Genomic DNA, 24,446 nt, shown 5'->3' on the forward strand with positions numbered 1-24,446 from the left:
AGGGCAACCTGAGCATGTGCCCAATCACTGAACCACTACCTCCAGGCTTGTTTTTGTTTTTAAAAGAATTGGTGAGGTGAATGGTCCTGGAGCTACTGGAAATATCAAAAGTATCTTGAAGAGAACACAGTAAAAATTTAAAGTCAAGAAGAGTTGAAATGCCATTAAGGACAGGAGATATGAAAAATTAATTAAGTTGTCACTTCTGTTTGGTCTCTCCAAAATAGACAGATATCGCTGATTGGTCTGGGTGTCCTCAGTAGGACTCAAGACTAAGGAGGTATCAGTGAGAATTCTTTAAAGGTAGTTGAAGCTCTGACTCTAATAATCTGTCCATGTCATAAGATTGTGTGAGCTTAAAATCTTTTCATAGCCTTTTCTTATACCATTCCTTCCACTGGAGGGCTCAATAATTAAATAAAAGGTACTTAGCTCCTTTTTACATCAGAATATATTTTTTCATTTTTCACCAGGAAAAAACTCTTCTCAAACTAATCCACACCGTGAAAAGTTATCCATCCATTTGGTAAGTGCATAATTTAACCAGAATAATTTCTGAACCATTCTATCTCTAAATTCTGAATCAGTTATCATTGAGAGGTTTGGCTCTTTAGATTTGGCTTTCTGTGTTTCCTCTAATTGTTTATTTTCTCCAACTTTTAAATGCTTTATACTGACTGCCACTACTCTTCCACCCCCTTCTTTACTATATATGTATGTAGGCACACACAGAAAGAATATCAGTACCACAATGTATGCATGCATATGTGTGTGTACCAGGTATACACATGTATATACATAGAATTAAGACACACATGGCCAATGTCTAGAATATAAACCAAAGCTAAAGACATAAATAACATGCACAATAGGAACAAATCCATTTATTCTTATTTCTAAGATAAAATAAAACTGGTTGGTGACTACAACTCACCAGATGGCTCTTCAGGCTCACTTTCATTTTCTTCCTCGGGTGGGGCTTGAGGGGGTGGTGGGGGAAGCTTCTTTTCCTTCTCTGCTTTGGCATTTCTCTCTTCTTCTGAATAATACTCATCTTCTGAGAGGTTGGCCAAGCTTTCGTCCATCTCTCTGTACTCTACCTATATGGAGATTATACCAGAGAAAGCTAAATACAGTGAACATCTAAAGTTAGGGACTCAATTTGGAATTATCAGTGAATGTGAATTTCTTTTTTAACTTTAAATTTTAAGGGAAATAAACAAATACAAGGAACAAGTTGACTCATAATAGGTAGCTAATTAAAAACAAAATCTCTCATGAAACAATCTTGTGTCAGTTCACATTTAGCCCAATATATATCTTTTACATCAGAGCACTGACATTCAGATCAATGACTTGAGGCTCTCTAGAACTCCCAAATCAAAAAAAGAAAAAAAAAAAGCGTGTGCGCGTATTAAGTGAGTAGCTAGAGGAGGTTAAGAGTTGTACTGAGAACAGGGATTGGATCAGAAAATGGAAACAAAAATTAAGGATAAACTGGATAGTTCTGACCGGTGCTCTAAGAATCTTATTTAACACAAGTATCCATCAAATACTGACCACTGAGTACATGGCGCAGGGGAGAAAATGAATATGAATGAGAGTCTCCAGAGACTAAATAAACAGAAACTCTAGTTGCAAATAAAATATCCTAATCAGGTAGCCATCTCATAGAGAGACTTTACAATAAAACCTCCAGGCATGTAAAGTTTATCCTATTAACTAAGATGAACGGTAGAAACAGACACCTCAGGACAATAGGTAAAAAAAAAAAAAAGCAACAAAAAGGGAAAAACGTTTCAGAGGGAGACAGGTCAGAAAATGTAATATATGCTAGTATTGTATAGTTTCTTTTATTCTTTTAGCCCTCCCTACCCCAAAGATTCAGCACTTTAATCCCCTGCCCACCAATCCTATCCATTCAATCAATAATTACTTAATAAATACCTACCATGGAACTGGGCAATGTGCAAATTCTGAGACAAACACAAAATAATATCAAATTCTTTCTACTACAGCAGTTCAGCTAGACTCTACACCCTTTCAAGGAAAAAGGAAGCTAAGATAAGTTTGAGAAACATTACAATATTTACAGGCCCCAGAGTCATAAAGCAGATTAAAAAGTACCGAGAGCCCTAGCCAGTTTGGCTCAGTAGATAAAGCTTAGGCCTGCGGCCTGAAGGGTCCCGGGTTTGATTCCCGTCAAGGGAACATGCCCAAGTTTCAGGCTCGGTCCCTAGTGGGGGGCGTGCAGGACACAGCCAATCAATGATTCTCTCTCATCATTGATGTTTCTATCTCTCTCTCCCTCTCCCTTCCTCTCTGAAATCAAATAAGAAAAAAAGTACTGAGAAATTTTGCAGTAAAAACTATCTTTTTAACATTGTTTAATCTGCTTTGATAAAGTAGTAACTATTAACATGGGATACATTTGGAAAAGGCTAGTTTAGAGAGTTCTTGGTTTTCAGGAAATAAAGAGATTAGAAGGCCGAAACCGGTTTGGCTCAGTGGATAGAGCGTCGGCTTGCGGACTGAAAGGTCCCAGGTTTGATTCCGGTCAAGGGCATGTACCTGGGTTGCGGGCACATCCCCAGTAGGAGGTGTGCAGGAGGCAGCTGATCGATGTTTCTCTCTCATCGATGTTTCTAACTCTCTATCCCTCTCCCTTCCTCTCTGTAAAAAATCAATAAAATATATTAAAAAAAAAAAAAAGAGATTAGAAAAATACCTAGAGGTAGGAGCAAAGATATCTATACGTAAAACCTTGATTTAACAGACTAATTTGGGCAAAGGGGTGTCTGTTAATTTCACAGAAAAGTGTTCTATATGTATTACTGTAATTTTAAATTTATATTGAATAGGTCTAGTAAATGCACCAGTCATAGAGAGTAAGCAAATGTACACAGCTGGAGCATGCTTAGTGCATGTGGGAACATCTCCCTGCAGGCGTTAAAATTGCTGCAGAAAGTCCTACTGGGGAGACAACAGACCAATTACCACATACTAGTTATTTGCAGAACATTGTTATCAGCGTGACTCTTGGATTTAAACATGTAGACTATAGTTGTAGATACAGCGACATTACTATGGTTTTTTTCCCCAACATATGGCCTATTTGTTAAAAATAAGTGAATTAATAACAAAAAATAATCTGTTCATTATAAGCAAATCTTGGTCAAAACCACTTTTAAATTAACAGGATATTAACTTTCACATATGACATACAGACTGGAAATTTTGTCCATTCAATCCGAAGTTCATTAAATCAAGGACTGCAAAATTGAGGGTTTACTGAACTTAAAAATAACACAACATTGTGCTCCACAGAACCCTAGGATTCTTCAGGATTTTATTTAAAATTTTTAATCCTCACCCAAGGATGTTTTTATTTATTTTAGAGAGAGGAAGGGGGAGAGAGATAGAAACATCAATGTAAGAGAGAAACATCGATGGGTTGTCTCCCATACCTGCCCCGACTGGGGATTGAACCGGCAACCTAGGTATGTGCCTTGATAGGGAATTAAACCTGCGAATTTTGGTGCATAAGACGATACTCCAACCAACTGAGCCACTCAGCTAGGGCTCACGTATTAATTTTTAAAACACATACACACTCATGTGTTATACAAATGATAAACCTTAAGAAACCACCAACACAAGAACTTGTACTGTTTGGTAACAATTTTGGAGAGCCCTGAGTATGAAATTTCTTCTTCCATCTCTTCTCTCCTCTCTCTCTTCTCCTCTCTCTCTCTCTCTCTCTCTCTCGCACGCGTGTGCGCGCTTTTCGTTCTCTTCATTCCTTCCTTTGTTGTTGTTAATCCTCACCTGTCGATGTTTTCCCATTGATTTTTAGGGAGAGTGGAAGAGAGGGAAAGACAGAGAGGAACATCGAAGTGAGAGAAACACATTGATAGGTTGCCTCCTGTATGAGCCCTGACCAGGAGCCTGCAACCAAGGTACACACCCTTGAACGAATCAAACCCAGGACCCTTTGGTCTGCAGGCCTCCATTGAGCCAAACCAGCTAGAGCCCAATTCTTTTCAACTGTCTTACGATGGCAAAGCAAGGATCACAATACCAGATATTAAGCTATATTACAAAGCCACTGTTCTCAAAAACTGCCTGGGGGTTGAAACGGCCCCAGTGAGGTTGAAACGGCCTTTGTGAGGCTGAGACGGCCCCTGAGAGACTGAGACGGCCCCTGAGAGGCTGAGACGGCCCCTGTGAGGCTGAGACGGCCCCTGAGAGGTTGAGACGGCCCCTGTGAGGCTGGGACGGCCCCTGTGAGGTTGCGCCGGCCCCAGGGAAGCCGAAAAAAATACCACATGATCTCACTCATTTATGGATAATAAAGACCATTATAAACTGATGAACAAAAATAGATACAGAGGCAGAGCAGCACTGAACAGACTGTCAAACTAAAGTGGGAAGCCTGGAGAGGGTTGGGGGGGGGGGCGGTAAGAGATCAACCGAAGGACTTGTATGCATGCATATAAGAATAACCAATCGACACAAGGCACTGAGGAGTAGGGGAGGCTGGGAGAATGTCAAGGGGGGTATAAAAGAAGACATATGTAATACTCTTTGTAATACTTTAAGAAATAAAAAATAAAATAAAAAACTACCTGGGACTCGCAGAAGAACAGACATAGACCAATGGAACAGAATAGAGGACCCAGAAGACGACCCAAGCCATTATGCTCAATTAATATTTGACAAAGGATGCAAGAGCATACAATGGAATCACGATAGTCTCTTCAATAAATGGTGTTGGAAAAATTGGACAGATACATGCAAAAAAATGAAACTAGACCACCTACTAACAATAAACACAAATATAAACTCAAAGTGGATAAAGGACTTAAACATAAGACGGAAACCATAAAAATCTTAGAAGAATTAATAGGCAGCAAAATATCAGACATATGTCATAGCAATATCTTTACTAATACAGCTCCTAAGGCAATGGTAACTAAGGAGAAAATAAACAAATGGGACTACATCAAAATAAAAAGCTTCTGCACAGCAAAAGAAACCATCAACAAAACAACAAGAAAGCCCACTGAGAACATCTGTGCCCAAAGTTATCTCCGATAAGGGTTTAATCTCCAAAATTTGCCAGGAACTCATACAACTTAACAAAAGGAAGATAAACAATGCAATCAAAGAGTGGGCAAAGGACTTAAATAGACACTTTTCGAAAGAGGACCTACAGAAGACCAAGAGACATATGAAAACGTGTCAAAGTCACTAATTATCCGAGAGATGCAAATCAAAACGACAATGAGGTACCATCTCACACCCGTCAGAATAGCTGTCATCAACAAACGACAAATGCTGGTGAGGATGCAGAGAAAGAGGAACCCTTTTGCACTACTGGTGGGAATGCAGACTGGTGCAACCACTGTGGAAAACAGTATGGAGTTTCCTCAAAAAATTAAACATGGAGCTCCCATTTGACCCAGTAATTCCACTTCTAGGAATATATCCCAAGAAATCAGAAACACCAATCAGAAAGGATATATGCATCCCTATGTTCATAGCAGCACAATTTACAATAGCTAAGATTTGGAAAGAGCCCAAGTGCCCATCAGCCGACGAGTGGATTAAAAAACTGTGGTACATCTACTCAATGGAATACTACGCTGCTGTAAAAAACAAGGAACTCTTACCATTTGCAACAGCATGGATGGACCTGGAGAGCATTATGCTAAGCGAAATAAGCCAGTTGGAGAAAGATAAGTATCACATGATTTCACTCATTTGTGGAATATAATGAACAACATAAACTGATGAACCAAAATAGAGCCAGAGGAAAAAAATATTTTAGAATGGAAGTAATCCTGTTATTTGCAGATTTTTAATATTTTCTATAACTTTTGTCATATTATACTATGTTAGTACACTTTTGGTAATATTATATTTAAAATCTTTTTTCTTGACTATTTTTTATTGCATTAATATTATATTTAAAATTGTTTTCCTTGAAATATTAAGGTTTATTGCACATAACATTATATTTAAAATATTTTTTCTTGGAAAAAAAAAGATGGCAAAACAAGCTAAACAAACAACAAAAACAACCTTTTGCACTACTATCAATCACTACTGGATCTTTATGATAATCATGAACAAAATACAGAGATAAAATTGGGTTCTGAGGCTGAAAGAAGACTGCAACTATTATGCTTAACCTCCATTCTTAAATTTGGCTCTATCAAAATAGGCTCATTTTCTCAAAGACAACTAAAATAAATTTAAATTTCTAATATAAAACAGGCAAGTAGTACTTTATTTTGGGATTTTGCATAAAATTTCATTTTGTTAAAAAAAAAAAGTGTTTCTCCTCTTAAAAAGTTTAAAAACCACCTGAAAGAATCATATACACTCTAAAACTAAAAATTATTTTCTGAGAAAAGGAATAGATACTTTGAACACAAAGGCCTGGGAATCTCTCATCCTTAAGTAAAATCCTCAAAGACTTCAGAGATTGTACAACCATGTTCTTAAACCAAGGACAAAAAGATGTCCCAATATGAGGATATGTGTCATGAACAAGTTTCAAATTTACACCTCTAGTCTCTTCCACACCCTGGATACAACGATTCATTCATTTCCCAATCATCTTAAACCTCCAGTTGTTTGGGGTTTTTTGCTTATTTTCATCTTTCTTTCTTTTCATTCCACTAAGATACAACTGCCAGATTAACTTTCCAAATCCATGATATATTCAGATAGTTTAACAGATGAACGCCAACCTTTTAAACCAACATATAAACTCTCTAGCTCTAACTACTAGTATATAGTCAAACTTACCTCTAATCATTTGCTAACACACTAGTCCACAAGTACTTAATGCTGTTTTATTCATCCCTAAACTCCCTAAAAGCTACTCCCACCTTTTTCTATTAATCCAATGCCTAAAATCAAGGCCTACCACCTCCACATGTTATTCCCTCACTATTCCAAATTTACACATTGTCTCCTGCTCTGAATTCTCACAGCACCATGATCTGCACTTGCTAGTCTAGTGCAGTGCTGTCAATGGAATTTTCTATGATAATGAAAATGTTCTGCATCTGTGTTTTCAATATGGTAGAACTAGCCACATGTGGCTACTGAGTACTTATCACATGGCTATTTAAGTTTAAATTAAAATTAAAAATTCCACTTCCTTAGTCATATTAGTCGCATAATAAGTGTTCAATAGCTAAATGTGGCTAGTGGCTACCATCCTAGACAGCATAGATCTAGTGTTTGGCTCTCTACAGTCTACACAACTCTGCAACATGAACATTACTGATTCCTCCAATTTATCTTGCTCCTAGGAAAACCTCATTTCCAATTAAATTCATTTGCCCATTGTTCCCAACATTGTTATCCACTCTGGGCTCCCTTTTGCTTCTCAAATTCCTTTGTATTATATCCTAAGCATTTTTCACTTCCTTTTCCCCATCGGTAGTACTATATTACTGGGCACCTACTTACTGTATGCCAGACACAGTAATAAGCATTTTGTTTATATTATATCTAAACCCAATAATCTTACAGGTAGGGTTTATTTTCCTGGCATAAATGAGTCATAAAAGAAAACTCAACTCCGCTCTGGTGGGGTGTCTCAGTTGGTTAGAGCATTGTCCCAATTAGGCCAAGATTGCAGGTTCAAACTTAGGTCAGGGAACATTCAAGAAGCAATCAATGAATGCATAAACAAGTGTAACAACAAAACTGATGTTTCTCTTTCTGCCTAAAATCAAATTAAAAAGAAAGAAAATTTAAGCCCATCCTTTTCCAGAATACTTTTCTAAATTCTGCCCTTTTAAGGCCCGGCTGAAGGCCACCATTCCTGAAGATGCTTGGTGTTCCTAAAATCCCAACCCAATCTACCATTTTTAAACCTTAAATATGTTGCCATAATGTCAATGTATATACACTCAGAGGTGAATTTAATTTTATACTAATGAAACTAGCTTCAGGACCCTCTGACTGAAAGGACTGCTTCCAATATCCTGAACCTAATTTTGATTATGACATAAATATATAATTTTTAAAAAGAGTGTTCTCAAAGCTGAAAAAACTTCCAACCCAACAAATACAGATATATCCCTTGAATACACCTCAGAATTTCTGAAGCAAATGCCTGTGTACACTGGACTCAGCTTGCTTCTTATGTCTATGGATGCTCCACCCTTGAGATCTGTGTCCTCTGGCTCCCAAGACTGGCTATGAATAGATGTTTCCTAGTTCCTTACTTCCTCCTTGCTCCCCCAAATAAATACATAACTCATTTTCCTTTTCAGAGTTTCAAAGCTAATCACAATGGAAAGAGAGGGTAACAAGAATTAAGCACAGGTGAATTACAAAGAAATCTTATAGCATGCTCCAAACTGATCTACAGATTCAATGCAACCACAATAAAAATCTCAGCTATCTTATTTGTAGAAATTGATAAACTGATCCTAAAATTTACATGAAGTACAAAGGACAAAATCTTTAAAAAGAACAAACTTGAAGAACTCACCCTTCTGATTTCAAAACTTATTGCAAAGCTACTATAATCAGGACAGTGTGGTAATGGCATAAGAACAATACTTTAAAGGATTAAAAATGGCGGCAGAGTAAATGGATGCTGCATGGACATGCTCCCGGGAACAAACTAGAATCACAACTAAAATACAGAAGAACTTCCTGAATAATCAACAGAAGATTCGCAGGAAAGAACCCTGATACCCGAAGACCAAAAGTGGAGATCCCAGAGAGACTGCGGAAGACAGCTTTCCCACACAGACATTTGCCTTGCCTGGCGTGAAAGCAGTAGACCAACCCTATTGGAAAACATCTTGCCCTGAGGCCACTTAAGAGACTAAAAATAGATGGGGGGCGCCTATTGGAGGAAAAGGAGACATATGTAAAACTTTAGACAACAAAAATAAATAAATAAATAAAAAAATTTAAAAAGAGATTAAAAATAACAATTAGCCTCAAGGCAGAAGCAACTACCCCACCCTGTTGAAAAAAACCCTTGCCACACCTCATGATGACTGCCTGAGGGCAATTCAAGTTGGAATCCAGTCAGTCTATAGGCAGAGGTGGTCTCTAGAGAAGTGGTCACCAACCTTTCAGACTTCACAGACCACCGGTTGGTAACTGCTGCTCCAAAGGTTTCCTTAAACCAGCAGTCGCCAACCTTTCGGACCTCATGGTTGGTGACACCTGCTCTAGAGGCTTTGAGTCTTTGCCTGATCTAATTAGCCAGAAACAGTGTTTGACACTGTCCTACACTAGAGATTGGGAGTCATAGAGGATCTACCTAATGTGAGAATAAACAAGCAATCTTTTCGGTCAGAAAAGGGAGTTGAGGCAACCGCCATTTTGGTCCATGTGACTTTGCTGCCATTTTTTACTCTAGTGACTTGCAGCTCCCCTGAGGGGCACCATTTTGAAATGGCAAAGGTCACCCCTTCCTTTAAATTAGCCAATTGCACAAGACTGGGACCCTAAGCTCTTCCAATCAAAAGTGAGGGACAAATTACGTACGTCAGAAATAAAAGCCCAAGCAGACCACCTGCTCAGTGTATGTGCTGCCAGACTCTGTGTTGGTACGTACCCTTTGGCAGATTCAAGATATTGCCTTGCTGTCTGGCTCCCGAGTATGCTGTGTGTTCTACCAGGACCCCTGATTTGGGGGGCTCACCTTATTTCTAACACTAATACATAGTCACAAACCCAAACAGACTGCCAAAATGAGGAGACAAAAAAACAACCCCCAAATGAAAGAACAAGAGAATTCTCCAGAAGAGATAAATGAAGGAGAGGACTTATCTGAAACAGAGTTCAGAGTAATGATGGTAAAGATGCTCAACATCATGAAAAAAGTTATAGTAACTAAGAAAAAAGAACAGTTGGAGATAAAGAATGACATAACACAAATAAAGAAGACATTGGAAGGAATACACAGCAGGTTAGGGGAAGCTGAGGATCAAATCAGTGAATTAGAAGATAAGGTTGAAAAAATCACTCAGAGAACAACAAAAAATTAAAAACAGGAGGACAGCTTAAGGGAGCTGTGGGACAATGTGAAATGTAACAATATTAGAATAGCAGGTGTGCCAGAAGAGGCAGAAAGGGAGAAAGGAATAGAAAACGTGTTTGAAGAAATGGCAGAAAACTTCCTTAACCTGGTAAAGGAAAAAGTCACACAAGTTCAGAAGTCACAGAGAACCCCAAGCAAGAAGAACCCAAACAGGCCCATGCCCAGACACATCATAATTAAAATACCAAAAGTTAAAGACAAAGAGAGAACCTTAAAGGCAGCAAGAGAAAAGAAAACTACTACCTACAAAGGAGCTCCCATAAGGCTGACACCTGATTTCTCATCAGAATCTCTACAGGCCAGAAGGGAATGGCATGAAGTACCCAAGGTAATAGAAAGCAAGGATCTGAAACCAAGATTACTATATCCACCAAGGCTATCATTCAAAATAGATGGTGGAATAAAGAGCTTTCCAGATAACAAAGGCTAAAAGAGGTTATTACCACCAAGGCAGCATTACAAGAAATGCTAAAGGGACTGCTGTAATGAGAAGAAGAAACAGAGAAACCTAAGCATACAGAATTTAAATGGCAATAAATAAGTACCTATCAACAATAACCCTAAATGTAAAATGGATTAAATGCTCCAATCAAAAGGCATAGGGTAGCTGAATGGATACAAAACCATGACCCAACTATATGCTGTCTACAAGAGACCTACCTCAGAACAAAAGACGCACACAGGATGAAAGTGAAGGGGTGGGAAAAAAATTTCCATGCAAATGAAAAAGAAAAAGTTGGAGTAGCAATTCTCATATCCGACAAAACAAACTTTAAAATGAATGTTATCACAAGACACAACAAAGGTCACTATATAATACTAAAGGAATTGATCAAACAAGAGGATATGACCCTGGCAAACATATATGCACCCAATATAGGAGCACCTAAAGATAGAAAAAAACTTCTAGAGGACTTTAACAGAGAGATTGACAATAATCTATACTAATAAAAGGGTAATATGCTAATTAGACCAGGAGACCTTCCAGGAGACTGGCCGGGGAGGGCAGTTGGGGGCCATGAGGCCGGCAGGGGAGGGCAGTTGGGGGCGAGCAGGCCGGCGGGGTGGGGGTAGTTGGGGGCGAGCAGGCTTGCGGGGGGGGGGGGGGCAGTTGGAGGCAAGCAGGCCGGCGGCAGAGGGGTTAGGGGTGATCGGGCCAGCAGGCAGGTGAGCGGTCAGGAGCCAGCAGTCCTAGTTTGCCACGAGGATTTCCCAGATTGGAGAGGGTGAAAGCCAGGCTGAGGGACGGACACCCGCGCCCCCCCCCCCCCCATGCACAAATTTTGTGTACCGGGCCACTAATACAGTCGTAACAGCAGACTTTTACACCCTGCTGACTTCACTGGATAGATCTTCCAGACAAAAACTTAGCAAGGAAACAGTGACTCTAAAGGACACACTGGGTCAGATGGATTTAATTGACATTTATAGAACATTTCACCCCAACATAGAGACTGGTCAGCCAGTCATTCTGTTTTTCAGTTGTTCGGTCACTTAGGCTTTTATATACAGAATAGAGGCCTGGTGCACGAAATTCATGCACTTGGGGGGGGGGTCCTCAACCCGGCTTGCGCCCTCTTGCAGTCCAGGAGCCCTTGGGGGATGTCTGACTGATGGCTTAGGCGGGGAGTGGGGCTAAGCTGGCAGCTGGACATCCTTAGTTTTGCTGTGGACGTGGGAGAGGTTCCTGCCACTGCCGCTGCATTTGCCAGCCATGAGCACGGCTTCTGGCTGAGCAGCACTTCCCCTGTGGGAGCAGACTGACCATCAGGGGGCAGCTCCTATGTTGAGTGTCTGCCCCTTGGTGGTCAGTGTGCGTCATAGCAACTGGTTGTTCTGACGTCGGGCCAAAACCAACTCTCCAACATCCCCCGAGGAGTCCCAGATTGTAAGAGGGTGTAGGCCAGGCTGAGGGAACCCCCTGGTGCACGATCAGGGCCAGGGAGGGACACAGGGGGTTGGCCAGCTGGTGAGGGACCACAGGAGGGCTCCAGGGTGTGTCCGGCCCGTCTTGCTCAGTCCTGATCAGCCGGACCCCAGCAGCAAGCTAACCTACAGGTCAGAGCGTCTGCCCCCCCCTGGTGGTCAGTGCACATCATAGCAAACAGTTGAGCGGCCTTAGCATATTATTAGCATATTATACTTTGACTAGAGGCCCGGTGCACAAAATTTGTGCACTCGGGGGGAGGGGGGTCCCCTCGGCCCAGCCTGTGCACTCTCACAGTCTGGGACTCCTCAGGAGATGACCACCTGCTGGCTTAGGCCTGCTCCCTGGGGGATTGGGCCTAAGCTGGCAATCAGACATCCCTCTGGCAGCCCGGCAGCCCTCAGGGGATGTCCACTTGCCAGCGGGGAGCAGACCTAAGCTGCAGTCGGACATCCTTAGTGCTGCTGAGGAGGCAGGAGAGGCTCCCACCACCACCGCTGTACTGGTAACCATTAGCCTGGCTTGTGGCTGAGCAGAGCTCCCCCATGTGGGAGCACACTGACCACCAGAGGGCAGCTCCTGCATTGAGCACCTGCCCCCTGGTGGTCAGTGTGTGTCATAGTGAACAGTCATTCCCAGTCTTTCTGCTGTTAGGGTCAGTTTGCATATTACCCTTTTACTATATAGGATAGAGGCCTGGTGCACGGGTGGGGGCCAGCTGGTTTGCCCTGAAGGGTGTCCCGGATCAGGGTGGGGGTCCGCTTGGGTGCCTGGCCAGCCTGGATGAGGGGCAGATGGCTGTTTGCAGCTGGCCACACCCCCTTCAGGGTGGGGGTCCCCACTGGGGTGCCTGGCCAGCCTGGATGAGGGGCTGATGGCCATTTTCAGGCTGGCCACACCCCCTTCAGGGTGGGGGTCCCCACTGGGGTGCCTGGCCAGTCTGGGTGAGGGGCTGACGGCCGTTTTCAGGCTGGCCTACAACTGAAGCTCCCAGCCTCTCCTTTTTATCTTTTTTTTTTTATTCTGGGATTTATTTACCTTCTATAATTGAAACTCTATTGCCTTCACTGGCGCTGCCAGCTCTGAGGCCACGGCTAGCTGAAAGCAGGTATCTGGGGTTTGTTAAGCTTCTATAATTGAAACTCTGTTGCTTTTGGAACTGTTGCTTTCAGAGCTCAGAGCCCGGCCACGGCAGGCGGGGAACCTTGGCTTCCTCCATCACTGGAGCAAGCAAGCCTCCTGCTCACTTCAGCTGCGTGGCTACCGGCTGCCATCTTGGTTGGCGTTAATTTGCATATCTCGCTGATTAGCCCATGGGAAGCATAGCAGAGGTACGGTTAATTACCCTTTTTGTCTTTTATTAGATAGGATTAGTTGAATGGCCAACCAGATGACCGGGCACTTAGTATATTAGGCTTTTTATTATATATGATAGTACTGGAAGTCCTAGCCACAGTGATCAGACAAGAAGAAATAAAAGGCATCCAAACTGGAAAGGAGGAAGTAAAATTCTCATTATTTGCAGGTGACATGATATTGTACATAGAAAACTCTAAAGACTCCATCAAAAAACTACTAGATATAATAAATGGATTTGGCAATGTAGCAGGATACAAAATCAAAACCCAAAAATCGATGGCTTTTTTATACACCAATAATGAATTCGCAGAAAGAGACACATGAAAACAAACAATCCCATTAACCACTGCAACAAAAAAGAATTAAGATACTTAGGAATAAACTTAACCAAGAAGGCAAAAGACCTGTACTTGGAATACTACAGGACACTGAAAAAAGAGAGAAGAAGATATAAACAAGTGGAAGAATATACCGTGTTCATGGATTTGTAGAATCAACATCATTAAAATGTCCACCCAAGGCAATCTACAGATTCAATGCAATCCCTATTAAAATACCAACGACATATCTCACAGAGCTAGAACAAATACTCCAAAAATTTATATGGAATCAAAAAAGACCCCGAATAGCTGCATCAATTTTGCAAAAGAAAAACCAAGTTGGAGGAATCACAATACCAGATTGCAAGTTATACTACAAAGCCACTGTAATGAAAACATGTTGGTACTGGCACAGAACAGGTATATAGATCAATGGAACAGAACAGAGAGCCCAGAAATCGACCCAAGCTATTACGCTCAATTAATATTTCACAAAGGAGGCAAGAGCATAGAATGGAGTCAAGAGTCTCTCTTCAATAAATAGTATTGGGAAAATTGGACAACTACATGCCAAAAAATGAAACTAGACCACCAACTTACACCATACACAAGAATAAACTCAAAATGGATAAAGAACTTAAATATAAGTTGTGAAATCATAAAAATCCTGTAAGAACCATAGGCAGCAAAATCTCATACATCTCTTGTAGCAGTATGTTTATAGATACATCTCCTAAAGCAAAGGAAACTAAGGAGAAAATAAACAAATGGAACTACATCAAAATAAAAAGTTTCTGCCCAGCAAAAGAAACCATCAACAAAACTAAGAGAGAGCCCACTGTATGGGAGAACATATCTGGCAATGATACATCTGATAAAGGGTTAATATCCAAAATATAGAAGGGACTCATACAACTTAACAAAAGGTACATAATCTAATTTAAAAATGGGCAAAGGATCTAAAGAGACACTTCTCCAAAGAGGACATACAGATGGCCAAGAGAAATATGAAAAAAATGCCCAAAGTCACTGATCATCTGAGAGATGCAAATCAAAATGACAATGAGGTACCATCTCACACCTGTCAGAATGGCTGCCATCAACAAATGACAAGTGCTGGCAAGAATGTGTAGAAAGGGGAACCCAAGTACACTGCTGGTAGGAATGTAGACTGGTGAAACCATTATGGAAAACAGTATGGAGTTTCCTCAAAAAATTAAATATGGAACTGCCATTTGAATCAGTGATCCCACTTCTAGGGATATAGCCTAAGAAACCCAAAGCACCAATCAGAAAGAATGTATGCACCCCTCTGTTCATAGCAGCACAATTTACAATAGCTAAGATCTGGAAACAACCCAAGTGCTCATCTATATATATAAAGAGGTAATATGCTAATTGGACCTAACGGTGTCACAGTCAGGACCGCTAAGGAAGAGGCTGCCTGCACGTGTGAGGCAGGGTGTTGCTCCTGGAGATGGGGTGGAAGTGGGGAGGTGCCTGGAGGAGGCCCGTGCCCAGGAGGGCGGGGGTGAGGGCCCATAGCGCCCCCCTCACCAGTCCTTCACCACCCACCTCTCACACTCAGAGCACCCCACCGCTCACCTGCCTGGGGAAGGAGCACAGCGCAGCAGGCGGGAGGTTTCCAGGCTCTCCTCAGGCGCCATGATGGGGTAGAGCCCCTGCATTGCTTCAGAGACGGGGCGGAAGTAGGGAGGCGTCTGGAGAAGGCGGGACCAGCACGAGGCAACTCAAGGGACTGAGGTTGGGGCTTGAAGTGGCCAGAGAAGGCCAGAGGGTCAGGGGGCTGGGCCAGGCGCTCTGGAGCTCTACGTGGAGAAGTTTGGGTGTAAAGGCAGGATGGTGGGTGGGTGGATGGGCAGGCCGCGCGATTTTGCGCCCTGGGCTCCTAGTCTGTAGATAAGTGGATAAAAAAGCTGTGGTACATTTATAACATGGAATACTATGCAGCAGTAAAAAAAGAAGAATCTGTTACCATTTGAGACAGCATTGAGGGACCTGGAGAGTATCAGAAAAAGGCAAGTATCCCATGATCTCACTCATATGTGGAATCTAATGAACAAAATAAACAGATGAACGGAGTGGATTCAGAGACATGAAAGCAGGGAACAGAATGCAGAAACTCAGAGGGAAGGTGGGGGAGGGTGTGTGGATGGGAGATAATCAACCAAAGACCCTGTATGAATATGGACACAGACAATAGGGTGCTGAAGGCCTGGGGCAGCGTGGGGGTGGGGTAGGAGGGGGGCTGAAGGGGGTTAATGGTGGGGAAAAAGGGGACATATGTAATACTTTCAAAAATAAAGAATTATTAAAACAAAACAAACAAACAAAACAATACTTTATAGATCAGTAGGAGAGAACTGAGAGTTCAGAAAAAAATCCTTACATTTATGGTCAGTCAATGCCAACTATTCAAAGGGGGAGAGACTAGTCTTCAACAAATTATGCTGGATATCCACATGCAAGAGAATGAAACTGAACCCATACCTCAGACCATATTAAAAAAATTATTTCCAAAATGATCATAGACCTAAATGCAAGAGTTAAAACTATAAAACTCTCAGAAGAAAACACAGGAGTAAATCATTATACAGGATTAGGAAATATTTGCTTAGATATAATACCAGAAGCAAAAATGTCAAGAGAGATAAATTGAACATCAAAATTTAAAACTTTTATAATCACCATAAAGAACTCTACTCAACAATAAAAAGACAACTCAATTTAAAAATGAACTAAAGATCTGAATAGACATTTCACCAAAGAAGATATATATATGGCCAATAAGCACAAGAAAAGATGCTCAACATCATTAGGGTAATACTATATATCAAAACCACAATGATACCACTTCACATCCATTATTATTATCCTATCTAATAAAAGAGAAACATGGTAATTAGCATACGACCGCTACCCTTCCCATTGGCTAATCAGGGCGATATGCAAATTAACTGCCAGCCAAGATGGCGGCCGGCAGCCAGGCAGCTTGAAACTAACATGAGGCTTGCTTGCTTCAGTGACGGAGGAAACCAACGTTCCCTGCCTACCTTGCCGGCCTCTGAGCCTGCAGTTTGAAACACTGTATTAAATATAGAAGCTAAACAAAACCCCAGAAACCTCCTTTCAGTGAGCCGGGATCTCAGAGCTGGAGTTATACGTTGTTTCGATTATAGAACCCAAACAAACCAGATACCTGCTTTCAGCAGCAGAGGCCTCAGAGCTGGAGCCAGAGCTAAAAGCTGGCCCAGAATAAAAAGAAAAAAGAAAAAAAGGAGCAGTTGGGAGCTTCAGCCCTCAGCCCCTCACCCAGACTGGCCAGGCACCCCAGTGGAGACCCCCACCCTGAAGGGTGTGTGACCAGCTGCAAACAGCCATCATCCCCTCACCCAGGCTGGCCAGGCACCCCAGTGGGGACCCCCACCCTGAAGGGTGTGTGACCAGCTGCAAACAGCCATCATCCCCTCACCCAGGCTGGCCAGGCACCTCAGTGGGGACCCCCACCCTGATCCAGGACACCCTTCAGGGCAAACCAGCCAGCCCCACCCTCTATCCTATATAGTACCAGGCCTCTATCCTATATAGTAAAAGGGTAATATGCCTCCCAGCACCGGGATCAGCAGAGCTGCAAGGCCTCCCAGCACTGGGATCAGAGGAGCCGAGAGGCCTCCTGGCACCGGGATCAGCGTGACAGGGGGCAGCACCCAAACCCCCTGATCGCCCTGCGGCTCTGTGTGTGACAGGGGGCGGGGCCGCAACCTCCCTATCCGCCCTGCTCTGTGCCTGATACGGGGGAGCTCCCCAACCCCCGGATCGCCCTGCGGCTCTGTGTGTGACAGGGTGCGGCGCCCCAACGCCCCCTCCCCCCCCTCACGGGCCCTGCTCTGTGTGTGACAGGGTAGAGCCAGAACCTCCCCATCGGCCCTGCCCTGAGAGTGAGAGTGGCGGCGCCCTAACCCCCTGATCGGCCCAGCTCTGTGGGTAATAGAGGGCGGCGCCCCAACCCCCTGATCCACCCTGTTCTGTGTGTGACAGGGGGCGGTGCCCTAACTCCCCTATCGGCCCTACTCTGTGAGTGACAGGGGGGAGCTCCTCAACCCCCTGATCAACCCTGCTCTGTGCGTGACAGGGGGTGGCGCTGCAACCTCCCCATCGACCCTGCCTTGAGTGTGACAGGGGGCGGTGCCCCAACCCCCCAATCGGCCCTACCCTGAGCGTGACTGAGGGTGGCATCGCAACCTCCCAATCCGCCCTGCTCAAATTTTTGTGCATCGGGCCTCTAGTCCTATATAATAAAAGGCTAATATGCAAATAGACCGAACAGCGGAACAACTGGTTACTATGATGCACACTGACCACTAGGGGGCAGACGCTCAAAACAGGAGCTGCCCCCAGGTGGTCAGTGCACTCCCACAGGGGTAGTGCCACTCAGCCAGAAGACCCGGCGGTGGCAGGAGCCTCTCCAGCCTCTGCGGAAGCGCGAAGGACATCCCCTGAGGGGTCCTGGACTGCGAAAGGGCACAGGCCAGTCTGAGGGACCTCCCCTCCTGTGCACGAATGTTGTGCACCGGGGCCTCTAGTCTATAATAACCAGACAGTATTGTCAACAAGGATGTGGAAAAATTGGAATCCTCATACACAACTGGTAGAAATGTAAAATGGTATGGCTGCTGTGGAAAACTGTTTGACAATTCCTCAAAAAGTTAAACTGAGAGATACCAGCAATACCACTCTTAGGTATATACTCAAGAGAACTGAAAACATATCTATATATATAAAAGGCTAAGTGTCCGTCTGTCCGACCGGTCACTATGATGTGCACTGACCACCAGGGGGCAGATGCTCAACGGAGGAGCTGCCATGATGCACACTGGCCATTTAAAAATAAACGGCCCCACGGACCTGGCGCTGACAAACCAACACTCGGCTTTCCACAAGTGGGACACAGGCCCCGCCACCACCCCCAGAGCAACACACCACCAATCTCAGCCAATGCTGCCAAAACCCCATGGTGCAAAATGTGGCCCCCAGCCCAGCCTGGAAAAATGGTTGCTGTGGGTGCTGGGTAATGATGCCAAGTAGTAACTCCCGGCTTCCTTTCCCTAGCAACTAGCCTCCTTGGAGTTTCTTCAGCCTAGGAACCCAACTTGCTTTTTAGCCAGGTCACAGCCATTTTACAGTTTAACCAAATGTTTGTGAAGCATTTTCCCCTGCCTCATCTCATTTGATCCTCACAGAAGTCCTAGAGTAGGTAGATAGGAGACTCAGCAGAATCCAATTTTCTTTTCATTAGCAAGACGCAAATAGCAGTATTAAAGTATTTCTTCTAATTCTTTCCTTGTAATGTGCACAAATCCATGCACTGGGACACTAGAATTATCCTTAATAGCCAAAAAAGTGGAAACAACCCAAGTGTCCATCAAATGAATAGATAAACAAAATGTGGGATATTATTTGGCCAGAGTTATCAAGTACTGAATGGAAGTACTACTACAACATGGATAAACCTTGAAAACATGCTAAAACCAGACACAAAAGGCCACATATTATATGATTTCGTGTATATGACATATCCAGAATAGGCAAGTCCAGAGACAGAAAGTAGATTAGTGGTTATCAGGAGCTGGGGAAGGGGGAAATGGGGATTGACTGCTAATGGTACAGGGTCTTTTAGGGGTGATGAAAATGTCCTAAAATTAACTGTGGTGCTGGCTGCACACCTTTGATTATGCTAAAAACCAATGAGTAGTACACTTAAAAATGGTAAATTCTATGGTATGTGAATTTTCTCAAAAAAACAAACAAGCCGAAACCGGTTTGGCTCAGTGGATAGCGCGTCGGCCTGCGGACTGAGAGATCCCAGGTTCGATTCCGGTCAAGGGCATGTACCTGGGTTGCGGGCACATCCCCAGTGGGAGATGTGCAGGAGGCGGCTGATCGATGAGTCTCTCTCATCGATGTTTCTAACTCTCTATCTCTCTCCCTTCCTCTCTGTAAAAAATCAATAAAATAAAAAAAAAAGGCTAAAACAAAAACAAACAAAACAAACAAAAAAAACCAAACAAACAAAACCCCCCAACCAAAAGAAACACACTTTTAAAAACATCTACTTCTAAAAGAAAAAACAAACAAAAAACCCCATCTTATCACATGGGTTGCTGGCCACACTTTTCCATTGAAATAGTAAAATTAAAACCCTATTAGGTTTCTGTCCTCTATTTCATTTCTGAGAGTCACAACCTCTGTGCTCTTTCTTTTCATTTTTCGTTAAAATATTTTATTGGCCAAAACCGGTTTGGCTCAGTGGATAGAGCGTCGGCCTGCGGACTGAAGGGTCCCAGGTTCGATTCCGGTCAAGGGCATGTACCTGGGTTGCGGGCACATCCCCAGTGGGAGATGTGCAGGAGGCAGCTGGTCGATGTTTCTCTCTCGTCGATGTTTCTAACTCTCGATCTCTCTCCCTTCCTCTCTATAAAAAATCAATAAAATATATTTAAAAATATATATATATATTTTATTGATTTCAGAGAGGAAGGGAGGAGGAGAAAGAGAGAAACATCAATGATGAGAAAGAATCTTGGATCGGTTGCCTCCTACACGCCCCCTGCCTGGGAATGGAACTGTGACCTCCTGGCTCATAGGTGGACACTCAACCACTGAGGCACACCAGCCGGGCCGGCTCTCTGCGCTTTTCTAACCCATGCTTTGGTAAAAGCCCCCGAAAATATTACCTCCTTTTACTTAGCACAAGGTATTCTGGAGAGAGAGCTCTGAAGTGGCAGCGCAATCTGATAGCTCATCTTAGGAGGCTCCTCATATTGAGGCTATCAGAAGGTAGGAGAGTCGCACAGCCCTAAGAAAAAAAACCAACCCTCCAGATACCTCGATTTCATACTTCCAGACTCCAGAACTGAGAGACAATAATGTTCTGTAAGACACACACACACCGAAGTTCCTCATACACACTGACTTGGTACACCCACTTAAAAATCGTATGCAGATGGGAAACTTGTATGGACAAATTCATACAAACTTGTATGAATTGTATGATTTTAAATATTTACTTAAAAATTATATGTACATACATTTCTAGTTTTTTTTCAACTGAACCATGAAATCTCCAATAAAGGCCCAAGTCTAAAGTCTGTGCACTTGGAGTGGTGAATACACAATACAATACACAGATGATGTATTACGGAATTGTCCACCTGAAACCTATATAATTTATTAACCAATGCCATCCCAATAAATTCAATAAAAATCAAAAACAAATAAATGAATATAGTCTGCGCTCTAGAACGGCCCCCGTGCCCCATACACTGGAGGTACCCCATGTGGTCTTTTGTTTCGGAGGCTGATGAGACCTGATCACCACATACCAAAGTGTAGGCTTTACATTCCGGTTCCACCACTTACTCAGCAGCTGTGACTTTGGGCCAGGCGCTTAAACTGTGTGCCTCGGTTTACTCACTCCTACAATGAAGCTGGCCATACCTGCCCCTTGGTGTTCAGCAAAAAAGAAAACGTTAATGAGGCTCTGAACACGGCTTCTGGCACCCGGAGAGGCGAGGCTGCTATTGTCTGCATGTACTAGTCCGTGGCAAATCTTTTCCTTCCCATACTTTTGAACCTAGACTGATTGATATTAGCCCTCTTAATCAGCTTCAGCTGTAAAAAAAAAAAAAAAAAAAAAAAGGACCTACGCCAAAAGATCACTGAGAGAATAAAAAGAACAGAAAAACTATCACACATCAACACATCCAGGGAACGAAAAAGAGGTTCCTTTCTCTTCGGTCTCTCTGGCTACGGCACGTCCGTCCGTAGCATCCATCACCCACAGCCCCAGGGCTCCCAGCTGAAAGGCACATCTGGGGGCAAACGAGCGATGCGAGTCTCCAACACGCCAGCCACAACTCCACGTCAGGGAGCCATGCTTCCCACTCGGGAAAATGAAAAGGTGCACGAGCCCCCCCATCAGTCCCCGTCTCCCAGGAGGGCCGGGTCCCAGCACAAAGACCGCATCACCACGGGTAGGGACCTTCCCTCCCTCATCCAGCTCCCGGGGGGGCGGCTGGAGATGGACGGACCGGGAGAGCTGGGTGGGCGGGGGACAGAAAGGCCGGGGGCCTGGTGGGGGCGTGACGACCTCGGGAAAGCGAGGCACTGGGAGGTGTGGTTGGAGGGAGGGGTCGGGCCTCACCTTCGCCCGCTTGCGCCGGCTGGTCCGTCGTCCCTCCGGAGTCTCGGCGATTCCCGTTTCCATGGGGGTTGCAGAACCAGGCACGACGGGAGGCCCGGCTTGAGGCCCGGCGGACCCCGGCGGCTCGGCGAGGCCCCCGGGGGGCGAGGCCCGCGGAGGCTCCTTCTTGCGGGGAGTGCGCTCGCCGGCCACCCCCGGCCCGGCCTCCACGGGGCCCGACGGGCCCGCGGGCGGCGCGGCCACCTCGGAGCCATTCTCCGAGCCTGCCGCTACCCCAGCGCCCGCCTCCGAGCCAGCCGCGGCCGCCGCCGCCGCAGCCGCCGCCTTCTTCCCGGACAACATCTTGGGCCGCCGGGCTGCTGACAGCCGTAGGGGGCCGCTCAGCCTGCGGGTCCGCCGGTGCGTGGGATCGGGGCCGCGTCGCCCAGCTCCGCTTCTCCCAGCCGCGCGCTGCCCACCGCCGTCGCGTACGCAGGCGCGGAGCGCGCTCCCGTCGCGTCCGGACAAAAAGGCCGGAGACGCCCACGGCCCCGCCCTCTCTCGCTGCCATAGAGTCGCGTCCTCGCGGCTAGAGCGGCACCATGGCAAAGAGCGCGGTGCTTTCCCAGAGCGTCTCCTTGGCCTTTGGAGCTGGCCCGACACCGTCCTTGTCTTAGGGCTTCTGGGCCAGACTACACCTCCGAGGGCGACCATTTCATCCAGGGATTTGTATGCATTTATAAATTCATTCACTCATTCATTTATTCATTCACCTATTCGTCGATTCAACCAATATAGGTGACAAGGGCTTAATTATAGTTCTTGCTTTCAAAGAGCATATGGCCTAGGGATGGGAAATCTCACTTATTTATAATTGTCCTTGATTGTACTGGGGAAATCTTGGAGAGCAAACAAATTTCGTGGTAATAAAATGGACAGTAATTAATAAATCCAGTTTTGAGTCCAACAGGATTGCTCTTGCATCCAAAGCTTTGTTCATGCCCTTGCTCCCTCACACCTCCATTCCCTTTGTCCGCTCCCTCCCCCATACACCGATTTCTACAAAATAGTGAACACATGTCAAATATTTGTTTGTTTATTTGTTTATTTATTATTTAGAAACAGCAGGACGATAAAGCTGGTTCAAAGGAGAACATTAAAAAATTGATATACAGTGGGGCCTTGACTTATGAGTTTAATTCGTTCGGAGACCGAGCTCGTTAAGGAGCTCATTAACCCAAATTACTCTGTCAACTCAATGCAAAAAATCGGCCAGAGACAGCTGGTATCTCAAAAAACTCATTAGTCGGGACATTCGTAAGTCAAGGCCCTACTGTATAGTCATTGGTCAGTGGAAAACAGAATGCTAGGAAAGGATTGCAAGGTAACTAAATATATAAAAGCCTAAGTGACTGTTATGACGAGTCGACCAGTCGCTATGACACACACTGACCACCAGGAGGCAGATGCTCAACGCAAGAGCTTCCCCCTGGTGGTCAGTGTGCTCCCACAGCCAACGTCCTGTGGCCTCTCCCCGGCCTCCCCCCACCCCCAACCGGGCCTCTAGTTTTTAAATAAGAAGAAGCCGTTGATGTCTTACAATACCATAAAACTAAACTTTGGGGCTTATCTTTTCTCTCAGACAGAACTTATTTGCATTTATCTCCCCCCACAAAAAAAATACATTTGCGCCCTAGCTGGTTTGGCTCAGTGGATAGGGTGTTGGCCTGTGGACTGGAGGGTCCCAGGTTTGATTCTGGCCAGAGGCACATGCCTGGATTGGGGGCTCAATCCCCAGTGGGGGCCATGCAGGAGGCGGCCGATCGGTGGTTCTCTCTTGTCATTGCTGTTTCTATCTTTCTTTCTCTCTTCCTTCCTCTCTTAAATCAATAAAGAAATACGTGTTTTTTTAAAAATACATTTGCTGCTTATCTATTTTTTTACCCAGAAATGCAGGCATACCTTGGAGATCTTGTGGTTTGGGTTCCAAACCACCATAATAAAGCGAATATCACAATAAAGCCAGTCATAATCTTTTTGCTGGTGGAGGGTCCTACCTTCAATTTGTGAAAAGCAAAACACCTGTGAAGCACAATAAAGCAAAACACAATTAAGTGCGGTAGGCCTGTAACGAATTAGTTTCATTTTCTTAAATTGTGGTAAAATATATATAACATAAAACTTAACATCTTAAGCATCTTTAAGTGCACAGTTCACTAGTGTGAAGTACATTTACATGATTGTACAATCTCCAGATCTCTTTTCATCTTTAAAAACTGAACCCATTGAACAATAACTCCCCAACACTCCCCCCACCCCACCCCCAGCCCCTGCCAACCACCTTTCTACTTTCCGTATCTATAAATTTGACCACTGTAAATATCTCCTATAACCGGACTCAAGCAGCTTTTGTCTTTTTGTGACTGGCTTATTTCATTTAGCATAATCTCCTCAAAGTTCATCCATGTTGTAGCATGTACCAAAATTTCCTTCATTTTTAAGACTGAATAATATTCTAATGTCTGTATATACAACATTTTG

At 44.1% G+C, this 24,446-nt stretch overlaps 1 protein-coding gene across 2 annotated transcripts in view; it reads right to left on the minus strand.

The window, feature by feature from the left end:
- The window catches only part of KDM1A (lysine demethylase 1A), a gene marked incomplete at its 5' end in the record, with an annotated part of 71,112 nt that extends 48,844 nt beyond the window's left edge, over positions 1-22,268 (minus strand). For both annotated transcript variants that reach the window (XM_081086917.1, XM_081086916.1), the window contains 2 exons: positions 935-1,100; positions 21,927-22,268. In XM_081086917.1, coding sequence (XP_080943043.1) covers positions 935-1,100; positions 21,927-22,268 — 508 coding nt within the window. The remainder of the gene's footprint in view (positions 1-934; positions 1,101-21,926) is intronic.
- Positions 22,269-24,446: the final 2,178 nt, after the last annotated feature.

Source organism: Myotis nattereri, assembly GCF_964212035.1.
Source record: "Myotis nattereri genome assembly, chromosome: 3".
Classification (NCBI taxonomy): domain Eukaryota; kingdom Metazoa; phylum Chordata; class Mammalia; order Chiroptera; family Vespertilionidae; genus Myotis; species Myotis nattereri.